This window comes from Culex quinquefasciatus, chromosome 3, assembly GCF_015732765.1.
Source record: "Culex quinquefasciatus strain JHB chromosome 3, VPISU_Cqui_1.0_pri_paternal, whole genome shotgun sequence".
NCBI lineage: Eukaryota > Metazoa > Arthropoda > Insecta > Diptera > Culicidae > Culex > Culex quinquefasciatus.
Window position 1 is genome coordinate 154,104,859 of NC_051863.1, and position 17,558 is coordinate 154,122,416.

At 38.1% G+C, this 17,558-nt stretch overlaps 3 protein-coding genes across 5 annotated transcripts; all 3 read left to right on the top strand.

Moving 5' to 3' along the window:
* Positions 1-871: 871 nt before the first annotated feature.
* On the top strand, positions 872-2,815 carry LOC6040214 (SET and MYND domain-containing protein DDB_G0273589). Of its 2 annotated transcripts, XM_038265915.1 has the most exons (3): positions 875-925; positions 978-1,312; positions 1,388-2,815. In XM_038265915.1, the coding sequence occupies exons 2-3, from the start codon at positions 990-992 to the stop codon at positions 2,769-2,771; spliced, it is 1,707 nt and encodes a 568-aa protein (XP_038121843.1). In that variant the 5' UTR covers positions 875-925; positions 978-989; the 3' UTR covers positions 2,772-2,815. The 2 variants fall into 2 exon arrangements, with proteins under 2 accessions (XP_038121842.1, XP_038121843.1); XM_038265914.1 differs by having other exon boundaries at positions 872-1,312.
* A 4,586-nt stretch (positions 2,816-7,401) lies between these two features.
* Positions 7,402-8,380, top strand: LOC6054106 (1,2-dihydroxy-3-keto-5-methylthiopentene dioxygenase). Of its 2 annotated transcripts, XM_038265722.1 has the most exons (3): positions 7,402-7,726; positions 7,798-8,229; positions 8,260-8,380. In XM_038265722.1, exons 1-2 carry the CDS (start codon positions 7,604-7,606, stop codon positions 8,224-8,226), a joined length of 552 nt encoding a protein of 183 aa, XP_038121650.1. In that variant the 5' UTR covers positions 7,402-7,603; the 3' UTR covers positions 8,227-8,229; positions 8,260-8,380. The 2 variants fall into 2 exon arrangements, with proteins under 2 accessions (XP_038121650.1, XP_001870076.2); XM_001870041.2 differs by having other exon boundaries at positions 7,406-7,726; positions 7,798-8,380.
* Positions 8,381-11,868: 3,488 nt separating this feature from the next.
* On the top strand, positions 11,869-17,199 carry LOC6040216 (glycerol kinase). Its single transcript, XM_038263952.1, is given in 5 exon segments — positions 11,869-12,105; positions 12,202-12,780; positions 16,037-16,244; positions 16,247-16,678; positions 16,681-17,199. Coding segments are annotated over 4 exon segments (1,548 nt in total). The 5' UTR covers positions 11,869-12,105; positions 12,202-12,288; the 3' UTR covers positions 17,097-17,199.
* The last annotated feature ends 359 nt before the right edge of the window (positions 17,200-17,558 follow it).

Consider the following 17,558-nt stretch of genomic DNA (forward strand, 5'->3'; position numbering starts at 1 on the left):
TTTCGCTTTGTTCAAAAGTCGAGCAGACGCTGACCGCTTTAACTCGCTTTAACGCGCGTTAACTTGCGATAACTTGCTTTTAGGTGGCGTTATGTGAAAACTCGGCACGATGAGTAGCGTTGATGCTTTTCGAGCTCGTTTTTGTGCGTTTTAGTGTGTTATCGCAGAGTGACGTCCCCCTCGCACACGCATCATTTTATTTTTTACACACTGCCAAGTATTTTTAGCGTTACGACATTGTCAGTTACGGATTGTCAGAGAACATCACGGGTAGGAACTTCAGCATCGACGAAAACTGACCAGCTCCCAGAAAGCTTTTTTCAGAGCTTGATCTTGATTATCTGAAAAGTGTTGGAAAAATTTGTTTAAATAATTCCATCATTATACTAAATAGTTTGTAGTACCTACCGTTATTGTACAATAAGTTTTTTTTCACAAATGTTTTATAAATTTTCAATATTATTACCGAGATTATTACAATAAACTTATTTTAAAAGGAAGAGTTCAAACAGCGAGCTTCTGAAATTCGCCATCTTATTTTGTTGACTCATCGTCATTTTTCGACACGCAACTTTCATAATCAAAACATGTGATTCTAACGTGACTTTCACTTCAGAATCGAAGGACAAGTCGATTGGGGCAAATCAAAGTGAAATTAATTTGACCTTCGCGTGAACTGCGTGCGAAAAAAGAGTGAAGGAATTTTGGTCGACGATCAGCTGATTCTAAATAATTTCCACATTCATTTGATGTGCAAAGCAAGTGAGGGTCAAAGGAAAAGCATGTGAATCTATTGTGTTGGTTTTTGGAGTGGCTCACGTGAAAAAGCATTTAATTTTACTATGTTGGTTTTTTTCAGTGTTCGTATTTGCCCCCAGCAGTGGAGATGCCCTAAATCTAATGGATGTAAAAGTTGAATAACAAAGTTTGTATTCAGTTTCATTTACTAGTTTCATAAAACAAGCTGAAACTTCCAGACCCGCCTAACAATGAATAGTGCCGCAGTGAAGAGTGGACCCGGCCCGGAAACGGTAGCCCATCTCCAGAGCACTTTTAGCCGGAACATGAAAAGTGGCGGCGAGTTGGATCTCGACGCTGACGCCCTAGAGCTGATAAAGTTCGTTGAAACTCACGGACAGCTAGACAAGACCCCGGAACTGGTCAAGAGCAACGCCCCAGCAGCCGAGCATCGCAGCGCCGGAAACCGTCTGTACCGGGAGAGGAAACTTAACCAGGCCTTGGTGCTGTACAACGAGAGCATCTGCCATGCGGAGGCGGGCTCGGACCAGCTGGCCATGGGCTACGCGAATCGGTACTGGATAAAATTTAAATTTAATGGTTGTTCGGTCATGGTGAAGGTAACATCTGGAACTTTGAAATTTTACAGATCGGCCGTTTATTTCGAGCAAGGCGAGTACGAGTTTGCCCTGTACAACATCGATTTGGCCAAGAGGAACAACTACCCTGAACAACTGATGCCGAAACTGTTGGCCCGGGAACTCAATTGTCAGCAGCAAATTGCAGCAGGCCGCTCCAAGCCAACGGTGCCGCACCCACGGATGAACATCAACGTGGACATCAACCCGGAGATTCCCTTCTTGGCCAGTGGAATCGGCATGAACTATGAGGCCAAGTTTGGCAGAGGATTGATCGCGCAAAAGGACTTCAACCCGGGCGACATACTTTTGGACGAGAAGGTCGAACTGTGTGGATTGGAGTGTGATCTAATCTATCAAAGCTGCAGCCAATGCAGCGGCGAGTTCGGATACAGTTTGATCCCATGTCCCGGGTGTCCGCTAGCCATGTTCTGCAGTAAGGAGTGCCAGGAAATGAACTGGAAGCTGTACCACCGTTTTGAGTGTGGCGTGGCGTCGAAGCTTTGCTGCATTTCATTCACCTGGGGAATGATCATTCCGAGATTCTTCTTCTACGGGTTAACGCAATTTGGCGATGATCTGCAAGCGATGATGGACTACTGCGAACAAGAACACGCCACTGCACCCAATCCGTTGGAAAGAACTCTTAACCAGCTGGAAGTGTTCAAGTTTATACACAACGCCAAGCCGCACTTCAATCGCAAGTTCGACAGTTACTTAAAAGTGATTGTCGTCTTCTATTACGTAGTATTTCTGATGAATCCTCTCGTACGATCGGTAATCTGCACAGAAAGCCACGAACGGTTCTTCCTGCGATCACTTTTGGCGTATTCTCGTCTGCTCGGCAGCCTGCTAGCGTCAACGGTTTTCTTCAAAGTTTACCCCCAGGGTTATACGGCAGGTACGGTTTCGCTCATCGGCAGCATCTGCAATCATTCGTGTGACCCTGCGGTGAACACGGTCATCCATTCCGGCCGAGTCAAGATGGTAGTTCTACGACCTATCCGCAAAGGGGAGCAAATATTCACAACCTACGGAACAAGCTGGTGGGAGCCCGGTGAGGATCGCCCCCTTGACTACAAGTGCCGCTGTGTCGTGTGCGATCGCGGCCCGGCAGGCCGAAAGTGGCACTCGCTGATGATGCGGCCGTTTCCCCTGAAGGAACTGAAGAACGTCCAACGGATGAGGTACGTTTTGGACAGCGAGGAGACCAACAATGCAGCAAAGCTAAACGCTCTTCAGCAGCTGATTAAACGGTACGCCCATCTGCATCCACAGAAGAATCTGGGAGATATCTTGCGCGTTTACGACAGTCTTCTGAATGATGCTGTTTTTGCTGAGAATGAAGCTTTGGCTCGTGCTAGATTGCATGCTGCATGTGCTGCTCCTCTATAATTTACTCGTCCTGAATTTGATAAGTTTAAGCAATTTAATTGTTATCTATGAAATAAATCTACACTAAATTTGAACTCTTTAAAAATCGCTCGCCTGTAGGTCTGTTTTATGATTTAGAAAACAACACACTGCCAAGGAAGATCGCGAAGAGGAAGCTTCGACTCTTGTAGATATTAGCGGTATACGCACTTCGGAAGGAACCGGTCAAGAAAAAAATCAAATGGGCAGCAGCGGCAGCGCAAGCAAGTCAGAGAGGGTGAAGAAAAGCCCCAAGAAATCGCTCCCTCTCCTTTGTTCTGCTGTTCGTAAAGCTGTTTCTTGACCCCTTTCCTTCCGATCTCCATACTAGCCTATAGAGTTATCTAAGCCCGCGCTCACGCACACTTGCACACCATTTGTTTTGCTGGTCGGTACAAAATTTAACCTCAATCTTTTTCGTGTACGTATACGCAATACATGCGCACGTAGATAACTCTATTACCAGAATAGAGATAGTTATCGTAGTTTTTGGTGAACTTCTGCGTGTGAGTGTTATTTACAGGCCGCTCAATCGAAAACCGTCCACCTCGCCCAAAGAACCCCTGTTTGAAAAAAGTCGCACGTCGTACAAGCTGTCGCGCGGTTTTGATTTTACCGTTTCGATATCGATTGGTCGAAAGGACGACAAACGTACGACAAACACTCGACATGCCCGACATTGTTTTTTCCATCGATTTTCCTTCAATTCGACGTCACGATTTTCGTCGACGCAAACAGTTTGACAGTTCTCTTCAGCTGGTCTTGTTTGGACTTGATTGCAACCGAATCGAACCAGTTATTGTTGATGTTGGGCTTCGGAAGGATTTTGACCGGTTGATAGTTAAGTTGTTCGGCCGGAGTGGTCAAGTGGCCAAATTATAGTTTCTTATGTTCCAGATATTCAGAATTCGGTCTTCGTGGCGGTGGAGGAGGAGGACGAGACGCATGAATCCGGTGGGCCAGGTCTTCGTGGCGGAAGACGGGACCGGAAGGAACCGAACTTATGGAGGATATGGTTCATTCCAAAGGAGGAGGAGGATGAAACACCGAGTGTCAAAAGTTCTACCCAAGGTAAGAGAAAAAAGGGGTACAGAATAATCATCTCTTGGCGGTGTTTCTGATCCACCGGAAGTTTTTATCAATAGAACTGTTGCTTCAAGTCATTGAAATGATGGAAGAGGCGCATTTCAAAGTATCGGGAGTGAGCTTGGAAGACGGAAAGTATGAGGGCTAATATTGGGTGTTATGATTATTGGACTTCAGAATTGTATAATAAAAAAAACTCTAACATAAATGCTCCGCCAGGATTATCTCGATGATGAGTTTCAAAATTTAAAAACTACCAGCATCCTGAATAATATTTTACGGATTTTGTTTATATTTTTTATATTTTTTTTACTGAAAAAAATAAAATAAATAAAAAAAATGTTGAAAACAAACCAGATTACAAAAAAATTAGGTATTTTTTTAAAAGGTTTGCATAAATATTTTTTTAAATAAAAAAATATTTAAATTAAAATTATAAAAATATGAAAAAATGCAGATTACAAAAAGGTAGAAGCAATATTTTTTTTATTTCAAACACTTAGAAAAAATAATTCAAAAATTCTAAAATTCTAAAAAAATAAATTTTAAACTTCTAAAATTCTAAATTTCTAAAATTTCAAGTTTCTAAAATTCAAAACTTTTAAAATTCTAAAATTCTTGAATTCTAAAAAGAATTCTTGATTCTGAAACGCTGAAAAACAATTAGATTCTAAAATTTTAAAAATTTTAAAATTCTGAAATTCTTAAATTCTAAAACTCTACAATTCTAGAATTCTTAAATTCTAAAACTCTAAAATTCCAAAAATTCTAAAATTCTAAAATTCTAAAATTCTAAAATTCTAAAATTCTAAAATTCTAAAATTCTAAAATTCTAAAATTCTAAAATTCTAAAATTCTAAAATTCTAAAATTCTAAAATTCTAAAATTCTAAAATTCTAAAATTCTAAAATTCTAAAATTCTAAAATTCTAAAATTCTAAAATTCTAAAATTCTAAAAATCTTAAATTCTTAAATTCTAAAATTCTAAAATTCTAAAATTCTAAAATTCTAAAATTCTAAAATTCTAAAATTCTAAAATTATAAAATTATAAAATTATAAAATTATAAAATTATAAAATTCTAAAATTATAAAATTATAAAATTCTAAAATTCTAAAATTCTAAAATTCTAAAATTCTAAAATTCTAAAATTTTAAAATTCCAACAAAATTCCAAAATTCCAAAATACCAAAATTCCAAAATTTCAAAATTCCAAAAATCCAATATTCCAAAATTCCAAAATTCCAAAAATCCAAAATTCTAATATTCCAAAATTCTAAAATTCTTAAGTTCTAAAATTCTAAAATTACAAAATTTTAAATTTTAGCATTTTTTATAATTTTAGGATATAAAAATATTTTTTTTTTAATTTTAGAATTTTAGGATTTTAAAATTTTAGAATTAATGATTTATAGAATTTAAGCATTTTAGTATTTCATAATTTCAAAGTTCTTAAACTCTAAATTCTAAAAATTTTAAAATTTTGAAATACTTAGGTTCTACAATTTTTAATCTCTTAAATTTTTATATTGTATTACACTCAGCCCCCGGTGGTTGGTCACTTTTTCGTTTGTAAAATGGGTGTCAAACTAAAAAGTGACCCCTTTCGTTTGACAACAGTTGGTGTCAAACCATCGGGTTTTGAGTGTATTCTTATAATTCTTGATATTTGTAAATTTCTAAAATGTCAAAGATTAAATTTCATTTTTAAATTATTCAGATATTTTAAATTTTTACAATTAATTTAAACATTCGAACATTTTAAAAAGTCTTTTAAGTTCTTAGCATCCTCAAAGCATGGACTTTGAGGTCTTCAGAAACACATGCACTTTAAATTTTAAAAAATCAAAAATATTTAAACAGGTCCAGATGGGTTTTCTCCATAAAACTTTGGAGAAAAACCACGCGTTGATGTTGATTTTTAATTTGAAATCTAAAATGTTAGAATTTTTGTTGTCTTAAACTTTCTTTTATCTTTATTTTCTTAAAAAATTATAAGTTTTTATTAACTGTTTTTTTAGTGTTTTTTTCCAAAATTTTACATTGAATTTTAAATTTTTGAATATTCCACAATTAATTATTTTATGAATTTTCACAGATTTTTTGAGTATAATATCTGTCATGAGATTCCCTTTGTTTCAACAACAAAACTCTAGATATGATTTGGATATGATGATTCAGCCGAATGACGTTATCTTTTTTTCAGGTAACCAAAAATTTTCCAATCTGATCCTGCTAACAACCAGCGTCTTTGTGTTGTCCCACGCAGTTTGTTGAACGGAAGCTGTAACGACCGCAAAAACATCTGCCCGGAAGTGCGTAAACCGACGTTGTCCCGTACTCCGGTGGCCATCAATCCATGGGACATAACGGTGGCGCCGCACCCCGCCGTATCTGCGGCTAGTCGGAGAGCAATAGTCAATCTTGATCAAGATGCTTCCTCGCACGCTGGCGTAGGCTCGAAAAGATGGCTGGCAAATTCCGGACCCGGAAGACAACGCCAAAAACTTCCGGCCAAGATGCCGAGCGATGAGCTGAAAGACCAACTGGAAGACAACGCCAAAAACTACGTGGAGATCGCGACACACAAGTAAAATTAATGAATGTATTTTAAATCGAGTGAAAAGGTGAAATTTACAATAAAAATACATCTAAAAAAAATAAAAATAAAAGAAATATCTATTTTTTTACTGCAACATAACCTAAAAACCCGAAATGACATCACACGACAAAGGCACGACATCCTAAATAACAAAACCGTGCGACGTCGGTCGAATGTCGTACGACAATGTCGTACAATTTCGATCATCGATCGCACGACAAATACGACATTTTGGTGCAAAAACGTATGACATTCGCGCGAAAGTCACACGACATTGTCGTGCGACGTCGTACGATTGCACGGACGACAAACGACGGACGTCCGACGAACTTTTCAGTCAGGGACGTTGCCTCTGAGCGCGAGCTCACGCACACTAGCACCAGAGAGAAGGGCACCCCATTTGTTTTGCTGGCGGGTACAAAATTTAACCTCAATCTATTTCGTGTATCGAGAAATTAAAAGTGAGAGTGTGTGCAACATGGAGTTAAAATTTCTGTGAAGTTGCTGTGAAGATTACCATGGCACTTTGAAAAGGTTAACTCCATGTTGCACGCACACACTCTCACTTTTAATTTCTCGATACACTGGTAATCAACATTACACACTGTTCAGTTCGCTTTTACACACTTGTATGGGATTTTTCAGTTCAAGTATGATTACACGAAAGTGTGTAATCATACTTGAACTGAAAAATCCCATACAAGTGTGTAAAAGTGAACTGAAAAAAGTGTAATACTGTTTACCAGTGTACACACTCTGATAGATTTCATTTTACCTGGATATGACCTAAATCGAACGATCGTGTAATTTACGTTTACCCCGTTTACCTCTTTTTCGTTCCAAATCGGATCGTACACACACACACACACACATTACGAAGAATTCATTCAAATATTCATTCATAGTACATAACTGTTTTCGTAGTATATTTACACACTCGTTTGTACATAAAGCTCAGTGGTAGTCGTGTCAAAGGCATTTAAATTTCTAGTGGTGAGCACTTGACGGAACAGATAACAACAGAACAATTTGGAGCCAGATAATTCCATTCAACAGTTTCAACTAGCATTCAGCCAGACATTCTGTGCCGCTAATCCCAATCCGAATTTGTGCGATTAGGAGCAAACATGGTGCGTGCTTGGTTTATGGACAACGAGGACACCGACCAGCGGCTGGAGCACCACCTGAATCCGCCGGAATTCCTCACCCTGGACCAGTTGTTCACCAGCACCGGTGTCGAATACTTCAAGGTAATGAAAAGACAAACCTCGATCTTTCCAGAAATAACCGGTTTTCCCTTGCCCTCTCCCAAACAACACAGATCAACGTTTCGACCTTCGACAGCGATGGTGTCCTGGAGGGAATCCGCAAGAAGCGCGGTTACAGCTACGAGGACGAAATCACCTGCTCCAAGGACTGTCTGCCGGACTACGAGAACAAGCTGAAGAGCTTCTTCGCCGAGCATCTGCACACGGACGAGGAGATTCGGCTCGTGGTGGACGGATCCGGATACTTTGACGTGCGCCACGGTAAGGACGACCGCTGGGTGCGGATCGAGGTCGTGGCGGGAGATATGATTGTGATTCCGTCCGGGATCTACCATCGGTTCACGCTGGACAGCAAGAATTATATTAAGGCCAAGCGGTACTTCGTGGGAGAGCCGGTTTGGCTGCCTTATAATCGGCCAGCGGACGATATGGAGGCCAGGAAGGATTATCTGCACCGGCTGGAGACGGGATTTGCCGCGTAGGTAGGACAGGAGGGGGTCGCAAAGGTATTTGACGGAAGTGGGATAAGTGCCTTATTGATAATTCGGGTTTGAATAAAAGTCTCTTTGAATTTACAGAAAAGGAATTGAAGTGCCTCCAAAATCATAAGCAATAAATTTGATAAAGTTTAAAAGTTTAATTTGAATAAAACTTTAAATTAATTTATAATATCACATATTTACCTTGATCGCAAATGAAAACAGATGAAAACCAATCCACTGAATTTGAAATTATTGGAATAACAAATTTTGCTTGTCTAGATTAAATTTTAAAAACATTGTTTTTAAAACAACCTATCCGTCATGGGTTTCCTATGCAGATAGGACCTCTCAAAAATTTAATCTAGAAATGAGGTTTGTGGAGGCTTGATTGTCTTGAATGGAACTAACCATAAACAATCAAAACTCAAATTGTTCGCTCTACAGCATTGCCTTGGGGTCTCGATCCCTAGTTTTTTTTATGAAAAGCAAGCCCTTTCGTCGTTCGAGAATGACAAGAGAAGTAAAAAGTTTCACGACGAAATTGAGCAACTCTCTACGAAATCGGCCGATTTCGACCATTTTTATTTTTTGTATTTGATTTGACTCAAACTTTGTGGGGCCTTCCTGACCAAATAAGCTATTTTGCGTCATTGGTTCACCATACAAGTCTCCATACAATTGTGGCTGCTGTCCATACAAAATGGTATGTAAATATTCAAACAGCTGTAACTTTTGAGTGAATTTTCTGATCAATTTGGTGTCTTCGGCAAAGTTGTAGGTATTGTTGAGGACTTTTGAGAAAATAGGTACACCGAAAAATTTGCAGATTTTTTATCAACATTTTTACTAAAACTAATTTCCCAAAATACGTATTTTTGATTTTCGAGATTTTTGATATATTTTAGGGACAAAATCAACTTTTGAGCCATAGAGGAACATGGTCAAAATCTGCCGCCGAGCTATGAATTTTGAAAAATAGTGATTTTGTAAAAATTGAAGTTTGCAAAAACAAGTTTGACATTTTTAATGCAAAATTGAATTTGCAATCAAAACTTTACAGATTTTTGATAAAGGCTCCGTTTTCAAGATATAGCCACCGAAAGTTTGATTTTAGCGAAATATTTGCAGTTTTTCAATTTTTAAAAATAGTGATCATGAGTGACCATTTCTAAAAATATTTTTTTTGAAAGGTTCAGAAAATTTGCTATAAAATTGTCTAAGAGACATTGAAGATTGGACATCGGGTTGCTGAGATAGAGCTGCTTAAAGAAAAAGAAACACGAAAATTGAAGTTTTCTTAATATCACCAAAAAAACACACCATTTTCTAATGACGATATCTCAGCAACTAATGGTCCGATTTTCAATGTCAATACATGAAACATTCGTGAAATTTTCCGATTTTTTCGAAAAAAAATATTTTGAAAATTTTTAAATCAGGACTAGCATTTTAAATGGGCGTAATATTCAATATTTGGCCCTTTTAAAATGTTAGTCTTGATTTAAAAATTTTTGAAATATTTTTTTCGAAAAAATCGGAAAATTTCACGCATGTTTCATGTATTAACATTGAAAATCAGACCTTTAATTGCTGAGATATCGTCATTAGAAAATGGTGGGCTTATTGGGTGAGACTTAAAAAACTTAAATTTTCGTGTTTCTTTTTCTTTAAGCCGCTGTATCTCAGCAACCAGAGGTTCAATCTTCAATGTCTCTTAGACAATTTTATAGCAAATTTTCTGAACTTTTCAAAAAAAATATGTTTAGAAATGGTTACTCATGGTCACTATTTTTAAAAATTGAAAAACTGCAAATATTTCGCTAAAATCAAACTTTCGGTGGCTTTATCTTGAAAACGGAGCCCAAAAAATCTGTAAAGTACTTTTCGATTGCCAATTCAATTTTGCATTAAAAAGTAATGTCAAACCTGTTTTTGCATGAAACTTCGATTTTTTTCCAAAAATCACTATTTTTTCAAAAATTGATAACTCGGCGGCAGATTTTTTGACCATGTTTCTCTATGGCTCAAAAGTTCTGGATTTTTGTCCCCTAAAACATATCAAAAAATCTCGAAAATCAAAAAATACGTATTTTGGGAAATTGAGTTTTAGTGATAAAATAGTTGATAAAAAAATCGGCAATTTTTTTTCCGTGTACCTATTTTTTTCTCAAAAGTCCTCAACAATACCTACAACTTTGCCTAAGACACCAAATTGATCAGAAAATTCACTCAAAAGTTACAGCTGTTTGAATACTTACATACCATTTTTGTATGGACAGCTGCCAAAATTGTATGGAGACTTGTATGGGTAAACCAATGACACAAAATAGCATATTTGATCATAGGGAAGGCCCCCACAAAGTTTGAGCCAAATCAAAAAATACAAATAAAATCCATTTCCGGTTTTGGTAAAGAATTGCTGAATTGCAAAATAGTAGTTTTTGCAATTCCGTCGTAAAACTACTTACTTTTTCCTGTCATTCTTGAACGACGAAATAGCCTACTTTTCTATGCCAAAAATAACATAATCGAATAGCAACACTTTTCAAAATAAATGCTGAAAAGTTCTACTTTTCAGCACTCAAATGGTTGCTGAAAAATTGAACTTTTCAGCACTTGTTTCGAAAAGTAACACTTTTCAAAAAAAAATTTGATTTAAACGATTTATTGACAAAATACATGAAAATTTGACATAAAATTTCAATTAGTGTGTGTTTTTTGGAATTGCAAAAAAATGTGTATGGAACTCGTTGCAAAACTTGATTTTATCAGCACTCTTCGTATTTATCCAACTCGGTGAACCTCGTTGGATAAATGTACGACTCGTGCTGAAAAAATCCTCTTTTTGCAACTTGTTGCATAAACTACTATTATGCAACAAGGTTTACAACGAGAAACACCCTTTGAACAGAATTTTAAGACAAATGTCCATGCATTGATTCAATGAATCGTTTAAATCAAAAAAAAAATGTTGAAAAGTATAACTTTTCCTATAGGATATAACAAGTGCTGAAAAGTTCAACTTTTCAGCATCCATTTCAGTGCTGAATAGTAGAACTTTTCAGCATTTATTTTGAAAAGTAACACTTTTCAACATTTTTTTGATTTAAACGATTTATTGACAAAATACATGAAAATTTGACATAAAATTTCACTCAGTGTGTGTTTTTTCGGAATTGCAAAAAACGTTGTATGGAACTCGTTGCAAAACTTGATTTTTTCAGTACTCTTCGTATTTATCCAACTCGGTGAACCTCGTTCGATAAATGTACGACTCGTGCTGAAAAAATCCTCTTTTTGCAACTTGTTGCATAAACTACTATTTTGTCATAATTTAAAAAAAAGAGCGAAAGAGCCGTTGAAAAGAACCGCTCTTTTTATTGAGTGAACGAAAATGAGCGGCTCCTAAAAAATAGTGGTTTTGCACCTCGTTTTGCACCTCTAATAAAAAAAATCATCGATAATTTAATATTTCGGTTGCATTAAACTGGGCAGAGCAGCATTTAAAATTTTCAATTTTTGATCTAAAGGTAGGTTCCATTCAAGAGAATCAAGACTTTTGGATCAATCTAGAGCAATGCGATTCCGCCAAGTTGCATTTTTCTTGTTTTCTTCAGTCTTTTCACACTCACATCAGCAACCAGGTTCCTCTCTCTCTCTCTCTCTCTCTGTTTGCTCGCAGTTTCAACGGCCCATAAAGACATGACAAAAACAAAATATTTGTCATAAACACTCTGGCTGGTCGATAACGATCACGACGACGACGGCGGCGGCTCGGGAAATTACAGTTTTGCAGCTCGTCATCATCAGGGGAAGGTTGGATTTGCCCCCCGTTACTTCTAGGACCCATCCTGAACCCAACGCCGCCCCGCCCGTAAGGTAAGAGGGGTATTAAAGATTAGATAAGCATCTAGCGGCAAGTCTTGTTCTGCTCCGAGTTTGGCTAAACCTGTGCGCTCTTTCTACTTTCAGCAGTCGATCGACGGTTATCGCCGCAGCTAATCGAAACTCTCTTATCGTTTGTAATCGCCACCGTCGTACCAAAGGTCGTCTCTCATAGTCATGTCCCACGGTAAGAAGTTTGGCGACCTGGTCGGTTCCATCGACGAGGGTACCAGCTCGGCCCGGTTCATTCTGTTTCGGGCGGAAACCAGCGAGGTCGTGTGTTTTCATCAGAAGGAACTGCGACAAATTTACCCTCAGGAAGGGTGGGTTGAACAGGACCCGAAGGAAATCCTAGCCGTCGTGGAGGAATGTATCGAACGGACGGTGGAGAAGCTGTGCGAGCTCGGAGGTCGTGCCGAGGACATTGTGGCCGTTGGGGTGACGAACCAGCGCGAGACGACCATCGTGTGGGATAAAAGCACCGGGGAACCGTTGTACAATGCCATCGTTTGGCTGGACATGAGGACGGCGTCCACGGTGGACCAGTTGCTCGAGCAGGTGCCGAACAAGACGCGCAATAAGAACTATTTGAAACCGCTGTGTGGACTTCCGCTGTCACCGTACTTTTCTGCCGTAAAGTTGCGCTGGCTGATGGATAATGTGCCAAAGGTGGGTACTGTACTTTGCATTATTTATGTGTCATTTTCATTGTACTATAAACTAGTTTAACTTCTCGAGTATAAATATCCGTTTGTGCCAACTTTTGTATAAAAATCTAATTTTCCGCTTCCAAAGAGTTTTTGCCTTCCTCACTTTACTGAGGAAAGGTTATAAAATCACTTGAGAAATATTGAAGGTCTGACAACATTATCAAAAGTTATAAGCACTTATGTGTAAGTGACTAAAGAAACTCGATAAATCGTGCTAACCCTTCCGAAGTTGTGTGTTTTGGAGTTTTTGCGTTCCTCACCTCAATGAGGAAAGGCTATAAATTCACTCGAAAAATGAACCTCTTTATTTGACCTCCTAGACCCACCTTCACGCGTACATATCTGGAGTTTTTTTTTTGAAAAGGTCCAATAAACCAAATTTCCAGTTTTTGCTTTTTGGGTGTTTTTGAAACCGCCTTGACTCAGGGGTATTAAAAAACACCCAAAAAGCAAAAACTTAAAATTTGGTTTATTGGACCTTTTAAAAAAAACTTATCGACTCAGAACCAAATTATGTGTGTGGTTGGATGTTGATCAAATTAATTGCACTCGTACTGTACCTGATTTTGTCCGTTTTGGACTCTTTCGATCCGTCTTGAGGTCCCATAAGTCACTTTCTATAAAGCATGATATTTAGTCAATATATGTATATTTTTAAATAGGTATTTGATAGATCATTCCAAAATGTAGGTTGAAGATCTTAAGTGTTATTTATACACATTATGAGGCCGGATTTCAAATATGTTGATGAAAAAGTTGTCCGGGTCTATCATGCGACGCATCGTTGGATAAGTAAGACCTTTCCAACGAGCCCAAACATTTGAAGATCTGACAACCCTATCACAAGTTATGAGCACTTGTGCTAAAATATATTTTTGACGAATACAAAAAAAGGTTGAAAAGTGCAAAAGAATCGACTGAGGTAGCATCAAGTTTTATGGAATTTGCCTTGTTAGTCCAAACTTTCTTCATGATATGCACGCAGAAAAATAAGGCATATTTGAATCAACAAAATCATAATTTTTGTTAATTCAACGCTAAACGTCAAAGCAGCTTTTTCAAAAGAACAAAAGATTTTTGTTTAATCGAGAAAATCAAGGTTTGTTTCAACGGGACCATCCATAAACCACGTGGACACTTTAGGGGGTATGGCGATTGTGCACGCTCCATACAAATTTTTTTATATGGACAATTGTCCACGAGGGGGTGTTGAGACTTCCAAAAAGTGTCCACGTGGTTTGTGGATGGTCCCAACGCAAAATCGGCGTTGATTATATTCAACAAACATTTTGTTGATTCAAACCTCGTACAGGCTGATTCTACAAAACTTTTTCCTGCGTGTGGCTATTATGGCAGAAACGTCACGCAGAAAAAAGTTTTGTAGAATCAGCCTGTACGAGGTTTGAATCAACAAAACTTTTGTTGAATATAATCAACGCCGATTTTGCGTTGAAACAGACCTTGATTTTATCGATTCCACAAAAGTCTTTTGTTGTTTTGAAAAAGCTGCTTTGACGTTTAGCGTTGATTCAACAAAAAATTTGATTTTCAAATCAACAAAACGTTTTGTTGATTCAAATATGCCTTATTTTTCTGCGTGGTAAGTACGCTTTTTCGGCATTTTGTTTGCATGTGATCAGGCGTGATTGTACGAGGAACGCACCAATCACTGAGGTGGTTTAAGTTTTAAGTTTTCTGCATTTTTGAATGACCCACTTTCACCCTCCAGATCCAATGTCACCCATGTTGACCGTATCGTTTTTTACTAGCCATTTTTGAGATCTTTATTAAACGTTAAAAATAATGGTTAAAACTGATTTTATTTTTAAATCACGGACAAAAAAATCAACAAATGGAATAGCCAAAATCAAATTTAAAGCCTTAATTTTGTTGGTGTCATAAAAGTAATTCTATTATAAAAAAGATTCAAAGTTTCGTTTATTTTCAAAAACAATAAATATTTTTTGATATTTTCAGTCAAATGCATTTAAAAAAAAAATATGATGGATTTTTTTCAAATTGAAACATAAATGTCAGAAAAAAATCTTATCAGTTTACTAACGGTCTCAAAGTTTTTTTTTTCGATGAAGAACTTGCCCCCTTTTTAATAATTAAGAATTTTGAAGATTAGCAATTCTCTAAGATTTCGGTCATTCAAGTTTTTTTTTGTATTTTTTCAACCGACTGAAACTTTTTTGGTGCCTTCGGTATGACAAAAGGAGTCATTTTGCGTTATTAGTTTGTCCATATAATTTTCCATACTACACTGAAAAAAATTATACACGGTAAAAAAATGTTTTATTTATCTTTTTGTCACTAAAACTGGATTTGCAAAAAAAAAACAATATTTTTTTTTATAAAACATAAAATGCCAACTTTTCTGAAATTTTCCTGGTTGTACAAAACATCTTTGACCGAGTAATGATTTTTTTAATCAATACCAATCTTTTCAAAAAATCGAAATATTGGTCGCAAAAATTTTTCAACTTCATGTTTCGATGTAAAATTAAATTTACAAACAAAAAGTACTGCGGTGAAATTTTGATAAAGTGCACCGTTTTCATGTTAAAGCCATTTTTAGGTACAACAAACAACCTACCGTTTTGTAATGTCGATATCTCAGCAACTAATGGTCCGATTTTCAATGTTAAAATATGAAACATTCATGAACATTTTAAAAGGGCCTAACATTCAATATTACGCCCTTTTTGAAATGTTAGTCTATAAAAAAAAAACAAAACGACATTACAAAATGTTGGGTTGTTTGGGCGAGACTTAGAAAACATTAATTTTCCTGTTTTTCAATCTTTGCATGGCAATATCTCAGCAACTAAGGGTTGTATCAACAAAGTTCAAAAAAGCAAAATATAGAGAATTTTCTCAGCTATTCAACAATATTTTTTTCGAAGGTGGGCAAACATGTGCACTAATTAAAAAATGAAAAGCTGGGACTATTAACTTGAAAACGGTGCACTTTATCAGTTTCAGCCAAAATCGTAAGGAAAATTTTATGGACAAACTAACGATGCAAAATGGCTTCTTTGGGCATACCGGAAACACCAAAAAAGTTTCAGCCGGATTAAAAAATGCAAAAAATAAAATAAAATTAAACGACCGATTTCGTAGAAAAATGCTCAGAAGGTAGAAGAAAAAAAAACTATAATTTTGGTGTGTAATTACCTAAGTTTGCTAAAGAAACTTTATTTTCTCCCCAGGTCAAAGCCGCCATCAAGGCGGACAACTGCCTGTTCGGCACGGTGGACACCTGGCTCATCTGGAACCTGACGGGTGGGCCCGACGGTGGCGCCCACGTTACGGACGTCTCCAACGCGTCCCGCACCATGCTGATGAACATCGAAACCCTGCGGTACGACCCGACCCTGGGCAAGTTCTTCGACATTCCGTTCAGCGTGCTGCCGGAGATCCGGTCAGCTCGGAGCTTTACGGGCGGATTCGGTTGAGTGCATTGCGGGACGTTCCGTTGAGTGGCTGTTTGGGCGACCAACAGGCCGCTCTGGTTGGCCAGGAGTGTTTGAGCCGTGGAAAGGCCAAGGCGACGTATGGGACGGGCTGTTTCTTGCTTTACAATACGGGCAATGTGCCGATTGAGTCGACGCATGGACTGATTACGACGGTGGGCTATCAGATGGGACCGGAGGCGGAACCGGTGTACGCGTTGGAGGGATCGGTTGCCGTGGCGGGTGCGGCTTTGGGTTGGTTACGGGACAACATGAATTTGCTGGAGAGTGCCAAGGAGTCGGAAGAGTTGGCCCTTTCGGTGGAGAACAACGGCGATGTGTACTTTGTACCGGCGTTCAGTGGTCTGTACGCACCGTACTGGAACCAGGAGGCACGAGGGTGATCTGTGGGATAACGGAGGACACCCAGCGGGGTCACATTGTGCGGGCCAGCTTGGAGGCTGTTTGCTTTCAGGTGCGGGACATTCTGGACGCGATGAACAAGGACTGTGGCTTTCCGCTTGTAAAGCTGAAGGTCGACGGCGGGATGACGATCAACTCGCTGCTGATGCAGTGGCAGTCGGATTTGATTGGGCTGGAGGTGCAGCGGCCGGTCGTTGTGGAAACTACGGCGTTGGGTGCGGCGATGGCCGCGGGTCGTGCCGTAGGCTGCTGGGACATTGAGAACGTCAGCGTGGAGAGCAACTGCACTTCGTTCAGGCCGCAAATTACGGAAGACGAGCGCGACATGCGGTACAGCAAGTGGAAGATGGCCATCGAGCGGTCTTTTGGTTGGGAGGGTAACAGCATGATTTGAGGAGGGTGCGTTGTTGGTTTGTGGTATTATTCTATTGTTTTGTTTTTAGTTGATAGTGATACGAAATAAAGAATAAAACGCTTGGAATATATGCATCTATTAACACAAATGTTTTATTTCTCAGTTCAAGAGTTGCAATACAGCTAAGCACTTAATATGGTATCATCAATATTAATAATAATAATAAAACGTAGGTAAATGGAGGACAAATCAGAGGAATATTATTACAGAGTACGCAATACGGTCAGATTTCTAATCATTTCCAGTCTGTTGAAATAAAAAAAATAAAACAAACTTATAAAAAGCGCTTAAGCACACGATTTGAACGAGTTTGACAAAGTGGCTTCAAGAAAAAGTAAAATAATAACAAAGCAAAGACAATCAGCAATGCCAGCGGAAAAAAAAATCTTTGAGATAAAAGTTGCTTTATCTAGCACGCATCGCAGCGCAGCGCATATTTAG

Coding starts and splice junctions, on each gene's coding strand:
- LOC6040214 (XM_038265914.1), top strand. CDS start 990: ATGAATAGTGCCGCAGTGAAGAGTGGACCCGGCCCGGAAACGGTAGCC. Junction 1,313..1,387: donor GCCATGGGCTACGCGAATCG/GTACTGGATAAA, acceptor GAAATTTTACAG/ATCGGCCGTTTATTTCGAGC.
- LOC6054106 (XM_038265722.1), top strand. CDS start 7,604: ATGGTGCGTGCTTGGTTTATGGACAACGAGGACACCGACCAGCGGCTG. Junction 7,727..7,797: donor CCGGTGTCGAATACTTCAAG/GTAATGAAAAGA, acceptor CAAACAACACAG/ATCAACGTTTCGACCTTCGA.